This window comes from Labrus mixtus, chromosome 7 (assembly GCF_963584025.1).
Source record: "Labrus mixtus chromosome 7, fLabMix1.1, whole genome shotgun sequence".
Taxonomy (NCBI): domain Eukaryota; kingdom Metazoa; phylum Chordata; class Actinopteri; order Labriformes; family Labridae; genus Labrus; species Labrus mixtus.
Genome location: NC_083618.1, coordinates 28,191,945 through 28,217,263, shown reverse-complemented (window position 1 = coordinate 28,217,263; position 25,319 = coordinate 28,191,945). Strand labels below are relative to the sequence as shown.

General features: G+C 41.0%; 2 protein-coding genes across 2 annotated transcripts in view; one reads left to right on the top strand and one right to left on the bottom strand.

Annotated features, from left to right (window-relative positions):
• The window catches only part of LOC132977113 (zinc finger and BTB domain-containing protein 49-like), a 273,628-nt gene that overhangs the window by 85,660 nt on the left and 162,649 nt on the right, over positions 1-25,319 (bottom strand). The window lies entirely within an intron of this gene.
• The window catches only part of LOC132977117 (copine-9-like), a 144,651-nt gene that overhangs the window by 82,092 nt on the left and 37,240 nt on the right, over positions 1-25,319 (top strand). The window contains exons 8-10 of the mRNA XM_061041527.1: positions 18,848-18,911; positions 22,562-22,665; positions 23,474-23,578. Of these exons, the coding sequence (XP_060897510.1) occupies positions 18,848-18,911; positions 22,562-22,665; positions 23,474-23,578 (273 nt within the window). The remainder of the gene's footprint in view (positions 1-18,847; positions 18,912-22,561; positions 22,666-23,473; positions 23,579-25,319) is intronic.

Below are 25,319 nucleotides of genomic sequence, written 5' to 3'. Positions count from 1 at the left end.
CTTTTTACTTCTACTTCTTACATTTTCACACAATCATCTGTACTTTCTACTCCTTACATTTAAAAAAATAGCCTCGTTACTCCTATTTCATTTCGGCTTGTTTTCATCCCGGCTTGTCGTCCTTCAAAAAAACACAAAAAAAACAAAAACCTATGCAGATAAATCGCTCCATCTGGGTAGAGTGAATTTGATTGTGGTTGGATGAGAAGTATAAACATATACCATTCTGACACGCTGTGGAGTGGCCTAAGCTTTTGTCCTTAATGGCATTTTTTCCCCTTACATTACTTTTACTTTTATACTTTAAGTAGTTTTGAAACCAGTACTTTTACACTTTGAGTAAAACGCTTGAGTTGATACTTCAACTTCTACAGAAGTCTTTTTAAACCCTAGTATCTATACTTCTACCTGAGTGATGAATGTGAATACTTTTGACACCTCTGCACACTAGACAGTATATCAGAACAATTTGTGGAATAATATGTTTACATTGTTCACAGTAAGAAGTTTTGGCCCCAACAACAATGCATGAAAATTAGATCTTTGCACTCCCCTTCCATTTTCTGCAAGAGAAACAGTTCAAAATGTCAGTGTCAGTGAGCATCCAGTGGAGGGATTCTACCAAGCAGCTCAATCTTCATGCATGTTCATGGGATTTTTAAGTGCCTGACTCTGACCTGGTTTTCTTTGAAACGTCATTTTCCAGTGTTTGAAGTGTGTTCTCCTCCCGTGTTTGTATGTAGGCCACATCAGCAGGAAACCTGGAGAGCTTCCAGAAAGACAACAGCTACATTTTGTCCGTCCTCCTTTCCTTTTCACTTCTTGTTGCTGTCTGCTTGAAAAAACTCATCAATAATCCACTTTAAAACCAATGTAAAGAGAATTACCCACAATGCCCCCTCACTGCCAATTAAAAAGCTCTTCTCTCATCCTGCGTGAAATTCCTTGCCACATTTCACAGGAGGGTAAGTGGGAAGCATGAAACACAAACATGCATAATGAATCGTCCTCCTTTTTATGAGAAAGGCCAATGGACGTGTTTTATCTTTCATTATCGTCTCAGAGGGGATGCTGGAGAAGGGCGCACATCTTCCTGCTACTCTCTCTCTCTCACTCTCTCTCTCTCTCTCTCTTGCTTTGTTGGTATTAAGGATTTTACAAAAGAGTTTTCGTTAACATGCGACCAATTTTGAATTACACTGTCTTACTTATACTCTGAATTATGTAGTCATAAAATATTAAACTACTCTAACCTTTCCCTCCCGTCTAGCCCAACATGCAGCAACCTTTTTAGGAGATTTCATCTAAGTGCCACAAACTTCCAGAAGCCCGATCATGACTCTATAACTTAAGATGTTTGACACTAAGTTTATAACCTGGAGAAATTAAGCCATCAAAATGAAAAATACAGCAAGAGGAAGAGATGTGATCCTAATACCTTTTAGAATTTTCAAGACTGGATTGAACAGCTGTCTTTAAAAAATAAAACACAAATTCGGCATTACAATCAACAGGTATGTTTTTTTTTAATCAGAAATGACCATACTTGGAAGAGTGCGTTGATTTGAAAAGGGTGAGCAGCTAATTTTTAAAGTTATACGTTCGATAATCTAAGGAAATTAAGTGGCTGGTGTATAAAGAAACAGTATTTCCTGAAGAATGAGGTTCTACCAAGCGGCAGCCTCATCGTAGAATAACGAAGCCGATGCAGAAGTGCAAAAGATTGCAGTTCATCGAGTGTCCACTTGAGGCTGGCTGCAAAACGGCGGGAACCCCAATTGGGTCCCATGTGAATATACCCATTTTGAAAGAAGAAATAAACACATTTAAAGCCTGGATTAAAATCATATTCGATATCAGTAGGTCATTTTTTTATTGATTCACGCTGTGAATTCTTTCAGGACTCGTCTGTTTTGATTTATCAAGCCTAAGAGTTGTTGGTGCATTTTCATAATTAGGTCTGTTTGCCAGGAGGATTAAGGTCCACTCCACCTCTTTGCCTGTTTCTAGACTGATTGAAAATTCAGGCAAGATGGCATTTCCAATATGGCGACCACCATCGTTGGCCTTCATATCACTGCTTCAGAAACCAGTGGGTGACGTCAGTGTATACAGTCTATGATTTCTACTTGTAGTTCTATCCGACCAGTTGTTCAGATCAAAAAGGCTGAGACTATTTTAAGAATTTAGCAAACTTGTTCTTTGCTCTGATTTGAGCTCTGAGCAAAAAGTGAAGAAAAACAAACTAGGCCTCAAAAACTAAGCTGATGCATTAAAAAAGGCATCAACAAAACAAACAAAGCGTATAAGTTCAGTTCAGTGTCTCGAATCAGTTTAGGGTTGCTCCTGGATGACAGCTTCCACCTGTCACTCCAGGTAGCCATGCCCTTTATCATGCATATAAAACAGATTATTATTAAAACAGCAAGACATTCTTAGAAATATCTTTAAACCTTAAAATCAGTTATAAATGTGACTTGTGTCTTAATGAATTCCCGTGTACAGTGGTCATGAATGGATACATGAGAAATGGTTTTGCATCAGGTCGTAGACAAGATTTGCTCTCCAGCTGGGTGACATAACGGGCATTTACTAACAGGCTTTATTCACAGACCTCAAGTGTTTGTTTAAGGAGCTGTAGTTTTTGGACATTTTTGGACCTGTGAGTGTTTCTCTTCTTGAGAAGGCACAAAACCTGGTGCAGCCCGCAAACTGGATTCACCTCCTGTTGAGACAAATGCTCGGCTTGTGGTTATAACAGGACCCACATGACTAAAAAGCAGCAGTAGTGTCTCTGAAGACTTCTGAAAGCTACCTGGGTGATTGATAAGTGCTAATAAGCAAGAATGCCAAGAATAGGTTTATTTCAGACCGGTTCTGTTAGCCCGGGCATAAACTTTATATTATTCAATTCACAGCTTCTTCAGGTATTGGTTTTCTGTCAGCAGATCTTGATCTGAGCATGTCCTCTTGTACAAGGAGCTACATTAACTTTTTTATTATAGGATGTAATGAAAGACAATCCTGTCTTCCCTTCAGACACAGGGAGGTACACGTACTCAGAGGAATAAATAGACTTTTTTTCAGTTTGGTTGCAGGTTGCCACTTGTTATTTAATTACTCTCAGGGACAGCAATTGAACAAAAGAGACACAGAGGCAGGGATGTCTGTGTCAAGTACAGACTTCAATTGGTGTAGAAAATAGAAGAAGGGGAAATTGCTTGAACCTACTTTAATCTCTTTTCTCTCTTCTGTTCTTCTTCATTCTAACCAGTATCCATTCACTGGCTGCTGGCTACATAAACATAAGCTAAAGCATTTTACCACCTGAAAAACATCGCCAAAGTGAGGCCATTTCTCTCTCTGAGCCAAACAGAGAGACTAATGCACGCTTTTATTACTAGCAGGCTGGACTATTGTAACTCTCTCCTTTCTGGTCTTCCAAAAAACACAACAAATCGGCTTCAGCTACTACAAAACTCTGCCGCACGAGTACTGACAAAGACCAGAAGGAGAGCACACATCACACCTGTTTTAAAATATTTACACTGGCTGCCTGTTAGTTTTCGTGTTGATTTTAAAATTATTTTATTAGTTTATAAAGCATTACATGGCCTTGCACCAGACTACCTATCAGATATGATTTTAGTTTATGAACCAGTACGGCCCGCTCAGATCCTCCAGTTCCTCTCTCTTAGTTGTTCCACAGAGCAGGACAAAAACCTTTGGCGATGCTGCTTTCAGCTGTTACGCTCCGAGACTGTGGAACGACCTTCCTGAGGGTCTGAGAGGAGCCCAGAATATCGAGATTTTTAAACGCAGTCTTAAAACTCATTTATTCAGTCTGGCTTTTATATAGTGTTTTATATCAATTCAAATCTTAACATTACTGTATTGTCTTTTTATCCAACTACAATTTTAAATATTTTCCTCTTATATATTTATTTTAATATCTTGTTGCTTTTATGTGTTGTATTTTATTGTATTTTATTTTTATTCATATATTTTATTTTTAATTCTGATGATTTTATCAATGATTTTATAAACTACTTTTCGCCAATAACTTTTCTGCACTCTTGTTAAGCACACCTTAAGCAAAGGTGCTATATAAATAAAGTTTGACTGATTGATTGATAAACACCTAAACCACAGTGCAGAATTAAGACAATGATTTGATGAATGTGGTAATACATGTGACTTGAGCTCTGCAGTTTCAGAGATTTCTTTATTTTAATGACTTTGTATTTGCTGTTGGTGCTAATGATTATCTTGTCTGCAGCGATAATGCTACATCCTGAGGCCTTCCTCTGTAATGTAAAACTAACTTATAGGACTTTCAAACTTGCAGAAAACTCCTGATATTTCCAGAACAGCCAGGTCAGGAGAATATCTGGAGCAGGAGGAGTGTGAAAACGGCTTTAGTTTTTACGTGGCGTGCTAGAGGCATACGCACTTGTTGTCGAGAATTTGTCCAAGAAAATAACCCAGACATCAGGTTCTAGATGTTTAAATGAAGTGCTCATACAAAGTCCATGTATTATTTGATAATGGTCATGCTGTTAGGGTGTGTGCTCCTCCTTCATACTTCAGTACATTCTAAAAAAAAGGCTTGCAACAATGTTTTGTCAGCCATGTTACTGCGAGGTATAACTTTAGCAGTTTACATTTAAGTTATAGCTCCTGAACAAAAGTACACAGATGTGTAAACAGGAATGCCCATGTCATATTCATTGTAATCATGGTATCATTTAATTCTACAAAGCTCTCTGTTTGGCTGACTATTGCACGATGTTCTCATGATGATGAAACATGCGGGCGTGTCATCACACTGCGGGCGCTGAGAGTCGGCAGCCTGTTGCAGCAGCTCCGACTCTTTTTTCTTTATTTCGTCTATTTTCTTGTTTTTATTGAGTATTCTTGCACTGTTTCGGTGTTTATTGTTGGACACTGCTGCAGCGTTTTAGTTGCGGTATTACTTGTGGAATTACGTGTTTCTTTCAGGACTTTTTTTCTACTGTTGGAATGATCAGTATGTGCACTGAGGGAATAAAACCCTGGACCTCCTGTATGCCAATGTGAAGGGAGCATACAGCTCTTCTTCCCTCCCCCCTCTTGGGGAATCAGACCACAACCTCATCCACCTTGAGACCACCTACAGGCCCCTGGTGAAGCAGCAGGGGGCCAACACAAGGACTTTGAAGGTTTGGTCTAAGGATACAGAGGAGGCCCTGCAGGAGTGCTTCAATGTCACAGACTGGGAAATGTTTAAAGAGGAACATGGTGATGACATTGAAGGCCTCTCTCATTGTATTACAGACTACATCCGTTTCTGTGAGGACACCATAGTCCCTACCAAAAAGGTCCGCTGCTTCTCAAATAACAAACCATGGATCAATAAAGACATTAAAGCTCTCCTCAACAAAAATAACTAGGGATCGTGAGGAGCTCAAGGCTGTCCAAAAGGAGTTAAAGAAGAAGCTGAGAGAGGCCAAAAACAACTACAAGGACAGGATTGAGGCCAAGATGGGACAGAACAACTCAAAAGAGGTGTGGAATGGCATGAAGCAGATGACGGGCTGCAGCAGGCCGGAACCAAGGATTAAAGGAGACCCATTATTTGCTGCTGAGCTGAACCTATTTTTCAATAGGTTTGACACATCCCCCAACCCAGTGAGCTCAAATAATGGGTCTAGGTCTCCCACCACCATCTCAGCCCCCATTCACACCTCTGCTGGAGACTCTGCTCTTCCTCCCATCAAGGTCCTGACCACCTCCCCCCCTTTCTCAGCTCCTCATCAGCAGCTTCAAAGGACAGCCCCTCCTCACCTTCCAGCTCCCTCCCTTCAGGTACCTGCATGACAATAGACAGTACTCCACACCCCTCCCCCGCTCACTGTCCCACTCTCACTCTTACTACCAGCCAGGTACAAAGAGAACTCTCCAGACTCCACATCAGAAAAGCCAGTGGACCAGACAACATCAGTCCCAGGATCCTCAAGGTGTGTGCTGGGCAGCTTGCAGGAGTCTTTCAGCACCTCTTCAACCTCTCCCTGAGGCTGATGATGGCGCCTGACCTGTGGAAGACCTCCTGCATCGTCCCAATTCCAAAGAAAGGTCGTCCCAGCGCTCTCAATGACTACAGACCTGTGGCACTCACGTCACATGTCATGAAGACATTTGAGAGGCTGGTTCTCCAGCACCTGAGGACCCTGCTCACTGCTTTCCAGGATCCGTTGCAGTTTGCATATCAGAGGCACATTGGTGTGGAGGATGCTATCATCTTCCTGACACACAAAGCCCTGTCACACCTGGAGACGAAGGGAAGCACTGTGAGAGTCATGTTCTTTGACTTCTCCAGTGCTTTCAATACCATCCAGCCCTGCCTCCTGAGGGACAAACTGCTGGATATGCAGCTGCACCCTGACACCACAGCTTGGATTTTTAACTACCTCACGGGCCGGCCACAGTATGTCAGAGTCGACGGCTGTGTCTCTGATGTAGTGACGGGCAACACAGGAGTACCTCAAGGAACTGTTCTGGCGCCTTTCCTCTTCACTCTCTTCACATCAGACTTCAGGTTTAACTCTGGTTCCTGCCACCTCCAAAAGTTTTCCGACGACTCCTCCATTGTTGGGTGCATCACTGATGACGACGAGAAGGAGTACAGAGGACTGTTAGAGAGCTTCGTCACATGGTGCGAAAGCAACCACCTGAAGCTCAACATCAGCAAAACAAAGGAGGTGGTAGTGGACTACCGGAAGAAGAAGAGGCCCCCTGCCCCAGTCATCATCCAGGGGGAGGAAGTGGAGAGGGTGGACTCATACAAGTACCTTGGGGTCTACATCAACAATAAACTGGACTGGTCTCACAACGCTGACACCCTCTTCAGGAAGGGACAGAGCAGGATGTTCTTCCTGAGGAGACTCAGATCGTTCAGTGTCTGCAACAGACTCCTGAAGACCTTCTACCAGTCTGTGGTGGCCAGTGCCCTCTTCTTTGCTGTGGTGTGCTGGTGGGGTGGCATCAAGACTGGTGAGGCAAACAGGCTGAACAAGCTGGTGAGGAAGGCCCGCTCTGTAGTGGGCCTTGATCTGGACAGTTTGGAGACAGTGGGTGAGAGGAGGATGAAGGACAAAATCTTATCCATCCTGGATAACTCCTCTCACCCCCTACATGGTGAGCTGTGGCAGATGGGCAGCTCCTTCAGCCAACGCCTCCTCCCCCCCAGGTGCAAAACAGAGCGCTTCAGGCGCTCCTTTGTGCCCACTGCCATCACACTGTACAACAGCAGCCTATGACAACAATAACAGTACGTCCTGGACACTAAACTTCACCCCCATAGAACACTACCCCCATGGCCTGCTTCATTATTATCATTGTATTATTGTATTATCATTAGTATTATTATTATTATTACTTAGCATCCATATATATATATATACATATATACTGTACAGTCTATATATTTTATTATATTATTATACTAGTCTGTATTATATAACACTTCATTATATTACACTATATTGTTCATATTGCACTATATTATATTATATTATACTACATTATATTATATAACTACACTCTGCATCTTGCTGCTATTTATCATACAGAGTCACTTTAATCACTTGTCACTTTATCTTGTCATTCTCTGTAAATACTGTCTCAATTCTCAATTCCCCCTGCTAACTTCATCATTCATTTTGTACTTGTATATACTCCTTGTTTTTTAATTTTAATTTTAATTTAATTTAATTTAATTTAATTTAATTTTATATTTTATTTTATTTTTATTTATTCTGTTTAATGTGTATTTTGTATTTTCGAGCTTTCTTGTCTGTGCTGCTGTAACGCCCGAATTTCCCCTCTGGGGATCAATAAAGTATTATCCTATCCTATCCTATGCTCTACTGTTTTGTTTTCAGGAATTGTTCTTAAAGAGATACTTCACCGGTTGAAACATGAATCTGAATTGAAATTGGGTCATATATGTAGTAGAAATGTGAAATACATTTTGATGTTGGTGCCTTCTTGACCGAGAAAATGCAGAAAGTGTCTTTTTGGCTCATGTGGATGAAAGACAACAACTCCCAGAATGCACAGCAGGTCTTGCTCGTCGCTATATTGCGGCTCGTAGAGATAGTCACGAACATCCGATTCGAGCACAAGACCTTCAAAATCCCCTCCTTTTCAGAAAAGAAATACGGAGCTTGAGGGCGGGATGCACAACCATTCAAAAATACTACAAAGTTTCTAATGATACAAAGCTTAATGCAAATGGGTGAAGTATCCCTTTAAGCTTGCAGAGATTTGACCCTTTGTTTAGTTCTTAAGATCACTACATGAAGGTGTGTACATGCGCTTAGGCCTTTTCTTGCATCCTCAGTTGTGGCCAATGGACTTTCAAAACTCTGATTTAATGTTGTTCATATCTGTAAGTCTGGTTTCAGATTTGATATCCTTCAGTAGTCTTTATTGAACGTAATATCCCACAGAGTCCCAAAAAGTAAAACATATTATTCAACTTGTATGTAATGACCTTGTTTGCCATAACGCCTTGACTTATTCTTTTTGAGAAACTCTAATTACCCCTCTGTTTTCCTATAAACTGGGTAACAGTCAAAGATAACCAGTTTTGAAAATATGGAACTATCAGAATAACACCACTGTTAAACACACTTCCACTCACTTCCTGTTTCACCCTGCACATCAATCAATCATTAATTGTGTAGCGCCAATTCACATTCACATGTTATCTTGAGACGCCTTACAGAAGAGCATATGGTAGAATATGCAGGAAGGACATCATGTCAGAAGGACTTAAAACTTTGGTTATATTTTTTACAGGACAGGGGAAGCTCTCGGGGGAAACAGTTTGTCAGGTGGATGCTGGGTAAATATTTCACTGTGTGATCCTGGACTCTGTGTGACCTTCTGGGTGTGTCGAAGAACATGGAAGATTCATTTACATTCGGTTCTGACGGAGCCTGTCCATGTGTCTGGAGATTTAAATAATCAATCAGGTTACCCCGCTGGGCCCGGGTGTGAATACAACATCTCTCTTAATGGGAAAATGCACTTGTATCCTCAGCTGCAGGGTGATCGCTGCATCATTTAATATACTTAAATATGTCTGTGTTCGGTTGGTTGATTCCTACTTGATGAAAACGTTATAGACAATGTAGTTCATGCTGTCCCCCTTAATAATTTATTAGTTCAGCCATCTACAACCTATCCCCTATTAATTACAGTTTAATTGTTATTATCAACCCCGGGAATCTGCAGATAATGAGTGCAGATGTGAATATATGTGCAATGCACACATCTCCACTGGTTAGATAACCTTCAGAACATGTCACAAGTTTATCCTGCATGTGTTAGCATCAGTGATGTAGATGGGCTTCAGTGATGAAATAAATAGGAGAACAGCTCCGGATTCAGATGAGTTCAGATTAAATCTTGACTAAACCTTGTTGTTTCGAACGCTAACATTTGTCACTAGTCCGTATACAAACCCCCCAATGATGAGAAAGGTCCATCCTCTCCGTCGTTTCCCTGCTCCACTTTTCAGAAAATGTGTGCTCAAACAGGCCGTTTGGAGATTTTCCCTTCATGACATCACAAAGGGCAGTAGCCCCTCCCCCAGATGGGTGTCACTCCCACAGCTAGGTGTTTGTTCTGCCCTCTGAGTCTGCCTTCTCACCGTAAACAATAGGACATGGAGCGAGAAAGACTGAGACACCCAAGCCCTTCCAGAGAGGGGGCGTGGTCAGACACAGCTCATTTACATATTTAAAGGTACAGACACAGAAACAGCCTGTTCTGAGCAGGGCTGAAATAGAGGGGTTTATAGAGATGATCAAATACAGGATCAGAGTGGATTTAGAACAAGAAACTTCACACACATGATTTGGGGAGCTCTGAGACTTATTTAAACTGGTTGAACAGGAGGAGAATATATGACCTTAAAGACTACTAGCACACATGCTTTTGCACACAAGTTCTGTGTGTTAGTCATTAAAGTGTATGCCGGGGTTCACAAACACTTTTGTGATTGTAACACTCAGCCTTTTCTCCCCTCTTCTATTTTATGATACCAAAAACAAAGATCCTCTAAAATGACAGAGCAAACACTGACTTTATTCTACAAGAAATGTCCTTACCTTTGTGCCAGCGACCACCATTAAAGATCCCAGATGTTGGATTCAATGACATAGTCCTGCATGGTTTTAGACATTGCAAATAGCAATAATCATAAAGGTAACACCGCTTTATTCTGTGAGACACATGCAGATAACTTGAGATGTAGCTAATCTACAGTGTGAACACAGAGCTGAGACCAACAAACCCAGAGGGAGTTTGACTTCTCTTTTTTATTCAATAGTCAATATTCAACAATATATGTTGTTAGGATATATTTAATATCTGCTATTTTAATGTTTAAATGTTGCATTAAAAGTGCTGTCTGTCTCTTCATTTTAAGGGATGCTACATTCATGCTTTTTAAAACTTTTTTAAATGATTTCATTACTTTACCTACGTTTTTGTGGTAATAGGTATAATTTTTCATTCGTTTCCTTTGTTAAAGCTATCGAGTGCATTATGTAAAGCACTTTGAATTCCCTCTTTGCATGAAATGTGCTTTCAAAATAGCTTGCCATGCCGTGCTCTGCAATTTGTAAAGACAGGAAAAACATGATTTTGGTATAACTCATGTTCCAATTGTATGGCTGTGACCTGCCAACACACCAAACTTCAATGTTCAATCTTGATCCCTTTAAAAAACAAGCTGATACTTTCAGTGAACATGCTCCCATCGTTTCCCAATTTCTGTCAGTGCCTCATACACTATTCAATTCTTTCCTACCCCAATTCCTTTCTGTGCTTCCCACTTATCGTCAACCTGACTCACATACCTTCTCTCCTCCCTGCATCCCTCCATCCTCTGCGCTCTCTGGAGAACATGAAGCTATTCATCAGAGAGCCGTGTAATTGAAAGAGCGGCTCAGGCTGTCAGTCGCCCTGTCGTCCTGTCATCCCCATCAGTGGGTGCCAGGACGACAGGGGGAAAGAGAGGGGACAAGTGGCGATGGCCCACATTACCCAGTAACTCCCTCCTCCCTCCCTCCGGCCCTGTCAGCCTTCGCTTCTCCTATCCCCTGCCTCGTAATCAAAATGAACATCAGTCGCCCGCCCCATGCAGGAAGCCCCATGAGAGAGACACTTTGACAGAAGGACAACTTCACGCGTTGTCAGGGTAGACATATGTGATTGCTCTATGCATATTTTCTGCATGCATATTTATGTGTACACACACGTTCATACTCCTCTGCCATGTCCATGTCTCTGTGACAGAGAGCCGAGCAGAAGAGGCTCAGCTTAGCTCGTCGTAATTGGAGGCACCTTCGGACTAACCTACGTTCTGAGGAAAACAAAAAAACATATATAGACTGTATAAAAAGTAGGACGACGTGACAGCTCCCCCAAAGTGAAGACAAAACATTTGGAGCTGCCCTTACTGACTAGCTGCAGAAGGCGGGCCTTATGCCTCTTGATGGACATGTCGGCACACCTCGATTGCTTGCAGTCAGATCAGCCACGCCCCAAATTATGAATATCTCCAATCCTACATAAAATCAAAATGGATGAGTTATAAAAAAAAAGTGCATTTCAGACCAAAATGGTTTATTTTGTGCCAGGCTGTAAACATTGTAATTTTTGTTGTATATATAGGTTATGAATAGACGTTACAGAGACTTCCAGTGTTTTTTGAAGCCAGCCTCAAGTGGACACTTGAGGTACTGCAAGTTATTTTGCACATCCGCACAGGCTTCATTTGCTGCTTGGTCTCAGAAAAGTTGTTGTTGAAGTTCAGTTCTGCATCAGGACCCTGATCAGTATTTGTTGGCTTTTCAAAACAGCACTTAGACTTACAGAGTTAATGTAGGGGAGCTAATGACAAAGCTAATGCCTTCATTAAACTGAAGATCAGTCTGATGCAGTTTATTACAGACCTCTGCTTGAGAAATAGACTGCACCAAGAAACGATTTAACACCTCCCTTTTTCACAACATGTTTTATCAAAGTAAGAAGCATTTTATTTTCCATTTCATTGGAGAGCTTGATGGTGCCTACATGTTTTCTCAAACTTTTTTGTTTGTTCCCTGTTTATGTGTCAACCTTTTTTTTTAATTAAGGTATGCTGTTTTTAGTCCTCCGTCCCGTTGCTTAAAATAAGTCTCACCTGGATGGGGGCTTGACAATGATGGAACGCAGCGCACATGGACTATGTGGAAATTGTCAGTTAAAGTCTGTGTACTGTAACAGCCAAACAACACGCTGATATATATTTCTCAGAAATCAGAGCTGAGGAATAATCGATGCAGTTTTAGAATCTTGATTCATATTTTTATCACCTCTGTGTATTCAGAAAGTTTGAGTTGAGTTATATGAGTATGCTGCGTAGCTTAGGACTGACTCATAGGGGCTGCTGTGGATCAGTGGGTAGAGTCGTCATCTCTCAATCGGATGGTCGAGGGTTTGATCCCCAGCTCCTGCAACAACATGTCTGATGTGTCCTCGGGCAAGACACTTAACCCCAAATTGCTCGCACTGCTTCGTATGAATGTGTTTGAATAGGATCTGCAGTGTAAAAGAGCTTTAAGTAGTCAGAAGAGAAAAGTGCAATACAAGCTCAAGTCCATTTACCATTTAAAGAGACATCTTTATGCAAATACAAACAACACAACTCGTCTCAGTGTGTTTAGTGTGTTTCAGTGTGTTTTCTCCTGCTCTCAGTCAACTTGATGCTATCGTCTCTAATCTGTTTGCTGCTTCAGTAATGCAGAAATTAACCCTGCAGTTAGTCACCTATAAAGTGAATGACTGTGTACTGTAATATATTCATGCTACTTTGACCTTATTCTGCATGTTTCACATTTATTAAATCATTATGGTGATAGGTTGACCTGGTTTGCTTTTACAAACCTCACTGGGACTTACTTGGTTATAATAAAAGTAAGAAAAGGATCAATCCTAGCTCTCTCATTGTGTATTTAATTTACATATAATTAACATAGAATCAAGAATATATCATCTTATACAGAGCAACTTTCAACATCACTGATGTTGAAAGTTATATGATGATTTCACTGACTAACTTTTAGGAAGGAGAGCTGGACTTGACAAATGATGTCAAAGTTCATTTTTATACATTACAAACTTTTCTCATTCAGAATAGAAGTCAAACTTCCACTTGTTCATTGAGTGTCCAAAAAGAAAAAACTCAGCAATTGTTCGACGTGTTTTAAACATTTTGAAGTCTTGTTTAACTGTGCTCATAAATACTAGATGACGATGTTAATGATCTGCTGTCTAATTTGTGTCAGTGTTAAAACCCGCTCTGTGAGAACTGACCTGTTTTTAAATGTTTTACTCGTCTGTCGCCGCACAGCCGAGAAAAGCTTTACTCAGAGGTTTGAGAGTTGAAGAATAGAGACGATTACGTTTTATGTGTATTGATTGCAGGATAATTGCTCCAATCAGCTGAGTAGCTGAGATTTTGCAAAATGATATCATCAAAAAAAAGTTTAATATAGCAGGAAAAATAAGCATTCAGGTGATCGTACTGCTTGAAAACATTCGTTAAAGGTTTTAGTAACCATTGTTTTTATGGTTGTGATTGCATCTAGTGTTAGTAATAAGCCCAACAATTAAAGAGCAGAAGTAACTCAATAGGACATCACTATGAAATCCCTTCACATCATGTAAAGCTAGTGACATTTTTGGGATTAGAATATTAAGGTACTAACTTTCAAATCTTTGTCTCAACATGCATGGATTTAACTCCACATCAAGACAAGTGTATAAAGATAAAGATAAACTTTATTGATCCCCCATGGGGTGACATTTTTTTTGTCACAACAGCTCAAGAAACAGGAATATAATTATCAAAAATAACAAGAAGTTAAAAATCAAACAGCAAGCAGTATACTAGCAGCAGTGGAAGCCGAGCAGTCACACTGACTCTTGGTGCTCTGACAGTGTTGCGTTTACATTCATCCGTTGACTGCTCTGACAGGGATCCCCGAGCGCCGCACACGTAGTCAGGAGGCCGATGGCTAGCTGCCCACGTTCCCTGGTGGGAGACCTGGTTGATCGTTGTTTACTCTCCACAAGCACTTGATGTCCTATAGGTTACATAATATGAAAAAAAACTCAGCTCTGCTTCTCAGTCCATTGAGTCAGTTCAAATGTGAAGTGGGTTAAGGTGAGTGTGTGTGTGTGTGTGTGTGTTGGACAGGATTGTCTTTGTAAAATAGACTATAATGATCTCTGTGTCAATGGCTAACAAGAGACTTAAAAATCATTAACTGTAAAATCCAGAATATAAGTTGCACCGGTATTTAAGACACAGTCTGTGGGGGTCTTCCTGCGTTATAATTTCATTACATTCAGCAAAGTTCACAAACGTGCTGTGTCTGTGCAGCTATTTCTAGTACCATCTGTTTTCACCATGTGAAGTCTGCACCACAGATAGCTACCAGTTCGGTCGTTGAGTTCTCAGCCCACAGTGTTGATAGATATGAAGTACAAACTCAGCCAAGAGCCTAGATCCATTTAGCCTGAGTTTCACTGCCCACCTCTGCTGGTCCCTTGTTGTCTCCACTAAGGTTTATCAACTTAACAGTGTACCAGCACTTCCTTTAAATGCAGGATTATGACCTAATGAGGGAGAAAAGAAAAAAGTCCCAGCAAGCTTTAAACAGTGAAGTGGTCGCTTGCAATACCCGATGAGTTTTCACTCTCGTCATGTTGCGTGCAGTGGCAGATTGTGGTGGCTGCACTTGTAGTCATGACGGTGCGCGTCTCAGCATTTTTGGTGTCAAAATTTCAGCATATTGTTCGCACTGATGTAAAGAACGCAGCATACTTTTTAGATAAAGAAAATTAAACAGTAATAACTCTGTTGCTTCTGAGTTTCCCTGAAAAATGTGAGACAGCATTTATACTCGACAACAACACTGCACATATGATGCTTTTGGTGCGTTCCATTTGATCTAGGAAGTTGGACATTACGATGTGCCAGTCTAATAGGAACAGGAATAGGAACTCCCCTTAAGTCGGAATTCCTTGGAGCAACTTCAGAACCCTGAACTAAAATCCAACATTGCTGCTACATGCATCAACAGTTATGCTTAAAGTCTTTATATGTGATTTTTCACACTTAAATATAATATAAATCAAGTCTATCCTCTGAAAATAACTCTGTGAGTCATGACTGTCTACAATGGGTGTAACACCCGAGTCCCACTGTCTGTGATGTTTTCAGAGTTTTCAGAGTCCTATCTTCACTTTGTTTACATCGCCAGGACGGCCGGCTGACTCCTCCCCTTACGTATAAAAGTTGTTTAATTGAGGGACTAGAGAAAAGAAGAATAACATACTGTACTCACTGCTTAACTGTGTTTCTAGATCACGCTCATTTCAGGTAAATTTACATGCAGTGTGAAGATACGAGCATAATAAAGATCGCTAGCATTAGCATGCTAACACAACAATGCAGCGCGAGTTGTTTTGGTTTCATGCTGGTGCTCAAGGGCGACATCTGCTGGATCAAAAAATCGCATATAAAGCCTTTAAGCTGTACATTACGTCGTTAATTAGCAACTTAGTCTTGTTGTGTGTAATTAAATCACAATGATAGTATTGTGCAAGTTCTGTCTGTAAACATGTTGTGATGTTATTTCTTAGTGTGTTGTTATCGCCTGGTATTAGCCAACAAAAACAAAGGTTCCCCTGGAGGCGTCCATGTTACTTGTCTGACTTGTTACCAACTCTCAACTTGAACTCGTCCAAAGCTTTGAGATCTGCGTTCTCAGTTAAATTTAACGCACCATTATTATTCCCTGAATCTTCCTGTTAAACAACTCGAGTGGAAGTCTTCCCAGTGATATTATTTCAGATGAGTTAGGATGTCATCCAGGCAAGTTCTATACAAGGTTTCTTCTTTTACCCTTCAGATCTTACACAGAGGTTGTCTATCCAGTGTTAGAGGAAGCTTCTAGTTGTGACCTTTCAGAAGCAAGATTTCTCAGCTCTACTCTCAGCAACATTACATGGCAGACACTGCAGACCTGAAATTCTATAAGACACCATGCTAACCACAAAGAAGACTCTGTTACAGTCACATCCACGCCTCTTCCATCTGGACTACACCTGCTCAGTCTAAGATTTAAGAAGATGTAAGAAGTGTTAACTCTTGCTAGTCACTCATCTGCCTATTGTAATGGGATTCTAAGAAGCTAACATCAAATTAAAAATCAAACAAAGAGAGTTTTAAGTTTTTTTTGTGTGGAGTTTTTGGTGTTTTATCGAGCTTGTGTAACATGTGTGGGAGTGGGGACCCACATCAGGCTGTGCAAGATGTGGGAGGAGGACAAGAAATGTGTGGGAAACATTTTGCTGAAGGACTTGACAGAGACTGACACTCACACACAAACTCACATCCATACACATTTCTACTCGACGACTTCCATCTCGAAGGTATTTTCTTCATCTTTGCTGTATCGATTCCTTAAGTCCTGCTGCGCTCCTGCTCCTGTCAAGTAGCTGCAGCTCTACAACCACTGAGCCTTTAACAGCAGAGTAGCATCAGGAATGGGAATAGGATGCTCAGGGACGAGTGGTGGCGTAACATGTGTGCCCGTGTGTGTGTGTGTGTGTGTGGCATGCTGAGGTATCCCCTCTCACATCACGTGACCATGCAAAACTCATTATGGGAGCTCTAGCAGCCCGCAGACGCTCATACATCACTGTTTTGGTAAAGTAGGAGGGTCAGCGGAGATTGATTAAAAAGAAAAGCACGCTGAGAGGGAGGAAGTGTTGGGATTGATTTTTGGTTTCAGGTGAAGGTGTCTTGAGTTTTTTTTTTACCTGCCCTCTAGCAGCCGGGGTGACGTGACTGTGTTCACAAACGAGGCGGAGAAATGGACAATAGAGTGAGATGTATACACGTTTCAAGGTCACAGAAAAAAAGACTCTCAAGGAGATGATATTGTGTGTGTGTGTGTAATAATATCCTCCATGGTTCCCTCCAGCATAATGGATTGTGTGTGTGTGTAGTTTGTTTGTGCCTGCTCATATGTCACAGATTTTTACGGGCGATCCCCTTGAATCTCAGCCGGCATTTTAATCACAGAACAACAACAAGCGGACTCTGCTAGCAGCAGCAGCAGCAGCGGCGGCGGCTTCACCTGGATGGAACGAATCACTCGTGTCGTGTTGTGAGGTGGAGTGTGACTCGCAAAGCCGCCGGGAGTTTACAAGTCCATGATGACAAAGGGTTCAAACTTTTTTTTTTTCAGGCTTCGACTTGACTTGATAACTTTTAATTTTTGTGTCAGCCTGTAATCCTCTCGCACACAGAGTTTGAAATATTCTTCTTCGTGTCAGATTTAAGACCGGTGTAGATTGAAGATCAGAGAAATGCCTAAATAGTGACGACTAGGATGAAATATGAGCCTCCGATGACAGGGTAATACCACGAGGAGAAGAACACAATATGGCATGAATCAAAGTATCGGACAAATGTTTATTTTGAATTGAGCTGTCAGCGTTAATCCCAATACGATTAAGGGCCAAAATGATTGCATACATTTTTTTAATTGCATCATCTGCATAAAACACATGCGGTTATAAGGTTATAAGGCCTTAAAGGTCCAGACTGTATTGTTATTGTTATGATGGTTTGATAAATGTAAGAAAGTCAGACAGACAGAAAGTCAGACAGAGAAAGAGAGACGGACAGACAAAGGTTTTTGTAGTCTGTAGTCTTTGCGGCGTGTTGTAGTGCAACTTTTTGCAACCCACTCTGAGGATTTGTTGAAATGTGTTGATTTTCTTACTTTCACTTTTCAAGTGCTAATGGACGTACAGGAACAACAGCAGCGTCAAAGAGCTGAAACAGCACCGAGCTGCTGTGGGGATTCCACTTTTCTTCTTTTTTTTTTTTTTTTTTTTTAAAGAAATGACTTCAGGTCGTGTTTTCTAATCCAGCTGGGTCCATAAATCAACTCTGAATTAAACGTCCAATCTGACCTGAAGAGAAATTAGGAGGCAACACCAGAGCTGGGCTCACATAGCAGATTGTTCTCGAAGGTCCTGAGCAGAAGTCCTCTTTTTTCCTCGTCTGTGATCATATGCAGGTGATGAAGATCTGCTCGTGGTTACTTTGGATTGTCACTGCTGCAGTGATTAATCAGTGGGATTTAAGGTGACTCGCTGCGATGGAATCAGCAGATTAGAAAGAGTTACCTGAGGGAGAAAAAGGACATAGACTGTATGGACGCCTCTGCTACGATCCCTGTGCATGAAATTTAACAGTTGCATTATGTTTTCTGATCACCAGTATGCACTTCTCTGCTCTTTTGTTTATTGTGATTTCAAACTACACACAGATAACAGATTCCTGCTTCGTCTGCCACATGTGTCATTCTTTTCCCGTCATGTCTTGAAGTCCTCCTGAAATGATCTACGTTCAGGAGTGCATGTGTGAAAACGACTGTAGCTGAAAGAAACATTCTTATAAGTGCTTCACTTTATGTAACAGCTGAAACAGACAATGTGGTAGAAATACTGCTTTATTGCTCTACTTTGATTTGTTTTTAGGTATTTTCATTTTTTCCCCAGTTATTGTTTCACACAACGCTTTGAGGCAGAAAATTACCATGACCAATTCCTGCTAACACAAATAACTGCAGGGCAAGTCTTTATTGTTTTTTGCAGTTCTCCATTGTTCATGAGTCTCTCTCTCTCTCTCTCTCTCTCTCTCTCTCTCGCTCACTCTCAGTGGGATTCCCGGGAAGAAATGCGGAACCATCATCTTCACAGCCGAGGAGCTCAGTAACTGTCGGGTCAGTATCTGATAATACTCAGGACACTGTGCACCTCCAGGCTTAGACACACACACACACACACTTACAAACACCGCACACACTTTTGGTTATATTAACAGTCCCAGACAGGGGTCAGGAAGTTAAGCACCGCGGTGTGAATCCATGACAGTCACGTTGTGTATTTTCATGTCTTAACTTTTCACAGTGAATTTAAAATAACCGCACAGACGTCAGAATAATTTTGTCATCTGCCTCGAGTGGACGGAAAGTAAATTTGTACTTTTTTCCTTCAAAGTGATGATGAGAGCCGCTCATGAATAATTTATCCCACAGCGGCTAAATAATTAGACACTCCAATCAAAGAGAGAAGCACACACACACGCGCACACACACACACACACACACATCATGCTATTACACGGGGCTTTTTTTTAACATGCAAACGTATGCAGTTACATTCATGCTGGTGACTGTTTGAATAATCAGGAAGCAGTTTCCTGTAATGTATACACCAAATTAAGTTTAACCTCATAATATATCATGCACATGAAGATGAGGAGGGTTGCATCATCATTGCAGGCTGTACAGCATGAATGATGGTATAGTGAGGACTCCTTCAGGGCTCCGTTTTCATTCCCATTGGTTAGTTATGGTTCACGAGGTCTGTCTCTGGAAAAACATCGCTGGTTAGTTTATCTTCACGGATGAAATGTCACTCGGACGGAAGGACCTTAACTCCCTGCCCAAGACAAGTTCAAGTTAATTTAAAATGACAAAGTATTCCTTCGAATTAATTCAAATGCAACTTCGTACAGCGGCGCCTGAAGGATTCAGTTTTATAGTGCGGACTTAACCATTCCAGTGTGTGTAGGACACTTTTATCTTCTAGGTTCCCAAGAGCACATTCACGATCACAGTGATCGAGTGAGAGAGAGAGAGAGAGCGAGAGAGAGCCAGTGCACTCACTTTTCCAATCAGCTGTTAAAAAGCTGATGTCACCTGGTGAAGCTGAGGTAACGTGTAGTCTTCTGGGTTTAGAAAGCAGTCACTGATGGAGATATCTGTGATCTTAGATCAATCCTGGACTTCATCATGGACTAGCTGGCTCACTTTTAAGATTTGTTTTTGGGCTTTTTATGGAGAGACATGACAGTCAGAAATTGGCGAGAGAGAGAGAGAGAGAGTGGAGAATGACATACAAGAATGGAGCTACAGGTCGGATCCGAACCCAGAACCCTGCTTTCGAGGACTTTAGCCTCTGTACATGGGACGGGTGCACTAACCACTAGGTTACCAGCTGCCTTCTGTCATGCAAAATTGTATGCTACAGTACTAAAATTCTTCCCAACACACACAGGAATGTTTTGATATCATAAACCTTTACCTCTCTCTCTCTCTCTCTCCCTAATTTCCGACTTATATCCACCGTCCTATCTCTAAAATAAAGGCGCAAAAAGTCCCCAAAAACTCTTTAAAAAAAAGAAGGTTGCTGAAATTTAGCGTCCTATGAAATACTTCAGACAGATGAGGTTATACATTTTACATAAACTCCACACCTTTGATTGTGCTTTGGATACTTGGGTGGCAAGCTGCTGAGTCCATAGATATGTTGTACTTGAAATCGGTCTCGAGGCCACTTTTTGAAGGTCTCGTCTCGGAAAGGAAAGCATTTTTACTCGGTCTTGTTTCGGTCCAAGTCTGGACGTACTCTGGATTTTAAATCAAGACCACAACTGAAAGGTTATTTTTCCACATCATTACTTTGATTAGAAAGAAAATGCCTCTTTGTAAAAGAACAAATAACTTTGATTCATTCATTATTTCATTTTTATTCCCGGGTTACGGCTGCAACCTTCCCGGTGTTATGGTCTAAGTGAGTGACACGCCTGCTGCACACAAGATGATGATTTTTCTGTGATATTTATGGTCTTGGTCTTGGTCTTGGTCTTGGTCTTGACCCGGTCTCGATCCTGAAATGTCTCGTCTCGGTCTCAGAGCACTCTGGTCTGGAGTATGTCTTGGTCTCCGTTTGTGTTGTCTTGACAACACTATTTAAAACATTAGAATAGTTTGAATATGATCTATTCCCTACACTTTTACGATTAAGATTTCAAACCAAAAGTTAACACTCTAATGGACATCACCTTTCATGGTAAATTAGCCTAATATTGGGTATGATCTCGGTGTCTTAAATGAGTGAAATAACTCAGGTTCCTGCTGCATAAATAAAACATCCCTTATAGGAAACAAAAAAACCCTTTGGACGACCCTTCCATGTTTGTCTTTTTCCTTAAAACTGTTGGCAACATTTTGTTATACATACTACTAGTATCAAGTCACATATCATAATCCTTCATGCAAATCAATCTGAAGAGTGTTGATCATACAGCCTGATAACTTTTAAACTGTCCCAACAGTCCTAAACATGTAACACCATGTCTGCAGTCTGACCTTCTTGTGTCTTATTTCCTATTCTGTAAAAAGTGTCCTCCGTCTCGTTAGAAAAGCCGGCCGCTGACCAGGTGGCCAGATTCACACGACTTATTATACAGTCTGATCTCAAAGGGAGGTTTGCCTTTGAACATTTTGCCCCCTTGACATGTGTGATTTGTGTAATTTATGGCATGAAAACTACTACTAACTGCTCATGTTGCTGCAGGCTTAAGATCTCAAGACAGTGGATATCCCTGTTGATGGTTTGGAGAAATTTCATTAAAAATTCTGTATTACAAAAACTGAATCTGCAGTTTAAAGGGAAAGTTAGTTAATCTTGAAGTGGGGTGGTATGAGGTATTTGTCCATAGTTAGTATTTTGCCACAGCAGGTGCAGGTCAGCGTGGCTCCTTTAATGAGAGACCTGTCAGAGTGTTTGCATGGAAGCTAAGATATTCACCGCTTCAGGTGGGGCTGTTTTTACAATTTAATTTAGACAACTTAAAGAAATGTTGGGAGAAAATTCTCAGCACTTCTCTTTTCAGTCAGCAAACCACTTTGATGCACCACGTACATGTGCCTCCGCAATTTGTGTTATCTTACAAGGGAAGGTCGAAAAAAAGACATTAACAAGTGGCATCAAGTGCCTATAGTGTGATTATCAGAGTTTTTTCAGAAGCTTGATTGAATAATGATTCAAATATAAATGCAAAAAATTAACATTAAAGAATATGGCCCGTGAGTGTGTGTGTGTGCTGATATGATTGAATGGATCATCAAACTAAAAGCTGATCTTCTATGACTGTAGTATAATGACAGGAATGAGTGAAATTATTTTTTTGGCAGCAGCAAGGGCCAAAAAATGTAAAGAAGCACAGCTCTGATCTTTTCCAATTCAAAACCATTTTAAATAAGAAATCTGAATCTTATGATGTAAATTCAGAATCTTTCTGTGATGTTCTTCAATCCAGCAACAGGAGATACCGCAGGTGCTTCCTTTCACTGCAGTCAGACTGTCTAATCAGCCTGCTCAAAGTAGATAACGAAACACTAATTTTAACCACTCGTGCAATATTATCAAGCCCTCATATCCAGTGTTTTCCACTCTAAACCAGTCGCTGAGGGTCTTTCTGGACTTGAGGAAGTTGTGAGGTCTCCAGCAGAAAGTCTCAATGGAACTAAGTAGAAAACTGTTATTTTTGCTTTTAGTCAATAAAGTTGTGTTTTTCTCCCAGGATATCGCCACCATGCAGCTCTGCGCCAACAAGCTCGATAAAAAGGATTTCTTTGGCAAGTCTGACCCTTTCCTCGTCTTCTACCGGAGTAATGAGGACGGGACGTAAGTGTGTGTTTTTCTAAGACGTGTGTGTGTGTCTGTCCTTCAGCTCAGGTGAAACTCTTCTCTTTCTCTGTTGGATTGCATTGGCTTCATCTTTCAAGACTGCAAGTCACTCACCAACGGCTGCTACCCTGGGCGGGTGTAATAAACCAGGAAGTTAGAAGTGTTTACTTTGCAGACATATCTGGAAGGGCGACTTTCGCTTTTCCTCTGAACACACTGGCACTTCTCAACTTTCTAATTGGGACTTGTGACTAACGGAAAAGGAAGCCTTGGCTGGGAATTGTCAAACGCTAACCGCTGGCTAGACTGGAATTAGGGATACGTTTGCAATCGTTCATAGAGCTACGTGACTTTGTGTGACGATGGTGATGGGTTCTGAGATTGCCCTCAGACAATTGAATTTACTAGAAATAGTTGAGTGCTACATTAATAGGAGTAATCAAACTTTCTTGCCTGAAACAGTGATGTATATGGATAGAAATAGTCTGAATAAAAGAAAAGTGAGAAGTGAAATAAAAAAACCCAGTTATGGCAACTCTCCCTCACTTACACTGCAGCCTTCAGTATGTCAGACAGTCCAGGATCAAACCTGTGTGAAACTGTTGCTGCTGCTCCTCCTGCAGTGTATTTCAAGAGCTGCAGAGTCTGGAGGAGCTGCCTGTGAACACTCTGCCAGAAAGCACAATGTATTACACACATACACTCTCTACTGCCCGTCCTACCTTCAGCCATTGTGTACTTTATTTTCTTTTTACTTTCAGAACTGTCCTCCTCACCATGTCGAGCTGTCTCTTTGTCTTTTCAGGTTCACCATCTGCCACAAGACCGAAGTAATCAAGAACAACCTGAACCCTGTTTGGCAGCCGTTTACCATCCCTGTCCGAGCGCTCTGTAACGGGGACTATGACAGGTGAGGACACCGATCAGGGGTCAGAGACGCTGCTGCTTTCAAGAGCATCTCGTTCATTATGATGCCTTCCTCTTTGTGAAACAATAAGTCAAACCAGTAAAAAAAACACTGAATTAAATGGTTAAAATTTGTTTTTTCAGTGCTCATCAGGACTCAAAAGGGCTGCGAGTCGAGCTATGTAGCTACTGTTACAATGGTCCAGGTGTTTCTGGGCATTTGCCTCAAATTAAAACAAAGGTTCCTTCTTTCAGTGTGAAACAAATGGATCGAGAAAACACCAAAAAGCAGTTACTGTTTTTAATAAAGTTACACATTTTTCAGCAAAGTTTTATAGGCTAACGGCTGAGCTGCAGCTAACATTAGCTCAGTGCGTGTCACTGATAACTAAAGATTCAGGCAAACCAAGACAGAGTTTTCAAAACAGCCAGCTGCATTCGATAGTGTTTATTGTGAGTTTCATCTAAACCAGTGGTACTCAACTGGTGGGTCGGGACCCAAAAGTGGGTCGCGAAGCTGTTTTGAGAGGGTCGCAAATGTTCGCCCGAAAAAAAAACGATTGTGTCAAAAAGTTTATGGAGAGCTTTTAAAACATGCTTGTTTTATTCAGTATTTTTGTTCTATCATTTTTTGTGCTGTTGTGGTCCAAACCTCCACTTTTTGTCATTAAATAAATCAAATTGGTTGAAAAATATCAGAAAATTTGGGTCGCAATTTATCATTAAAGTCTTTATATGTGATTTTTCACACTTAAATATAATATAAATCAAGTATATCCTCTGAAAATAACTCTGTGAGTCATGACTGTCTACAATGGGTGTAACACCCGAGTCCCACTGTCTGTGATGTTTTCAGAGTTTTCAGAGTCCTATCTTCAGTTTGTTTACATCGCCCGGACGGCCGGCTGACTCCTCCCCTCGTGTATAAAAGTTGTTTAATTGAGGGACTAGAGAAAAGAAGAATAACATACTGTACTCACTGCTTAACTGTGTTTCTAGATCACGCTCATTTCAGGTAAATTTACATGCAGTGTGAAGATACGAGCGTAATAAAGATCGCTAGCATTAGCATGCTAACACAACAATGCACCGCCAGTTGTTTTGGTTTCATGCTGGTGCTCATGGGCGACATCTGCTGGATCAAAAAATCACATATAAAGCCTTTAAGGAGTTGGTGGTGGGTCCTGAGGATAGACCAGTTGAGAACCTAAATCTAAACCACGATCTTCTGCTGAATATACTGACTTCTTAAGATGTCTTTAGTTTGTCAAAAGTAAAGTTCGTTCTTGCAAAGCCTGCTGAATATCACGAGAGGTTGGACTCTTTGGTGGTCAGAATAATGCCAGCAGTCGGCCGTGATGTCACTCTCAGGCCAGTGCTGGTGTTATTGAGACCAACATAGAAACACGGGCAGCAACAACCTTACAAATCTCTGAACTGTTGTTCCTGCACTGGCCGTAAACAATCTTTATCTCAGACCAAATCACATTCATGTTTTTAAACCTTACATTCAAATCTTAATTTTTGGACGACAGCCTAAACACCAAGTCAGAATTTTGTTCAGATATTAAAAGAAACAGAGGGACACTCACATGCCTCGAAGACAACAAATATCATCAAAAGTAAACTGAGCGATTTGTGAGCATGCTCAGTGTGATTGTGGCACATGTCTTTAAACCCTCTTTTTCAATATTCATCAATATTATTTAGGCTACTGGCAGCTCTTTTATATCATGTCTTTGTGT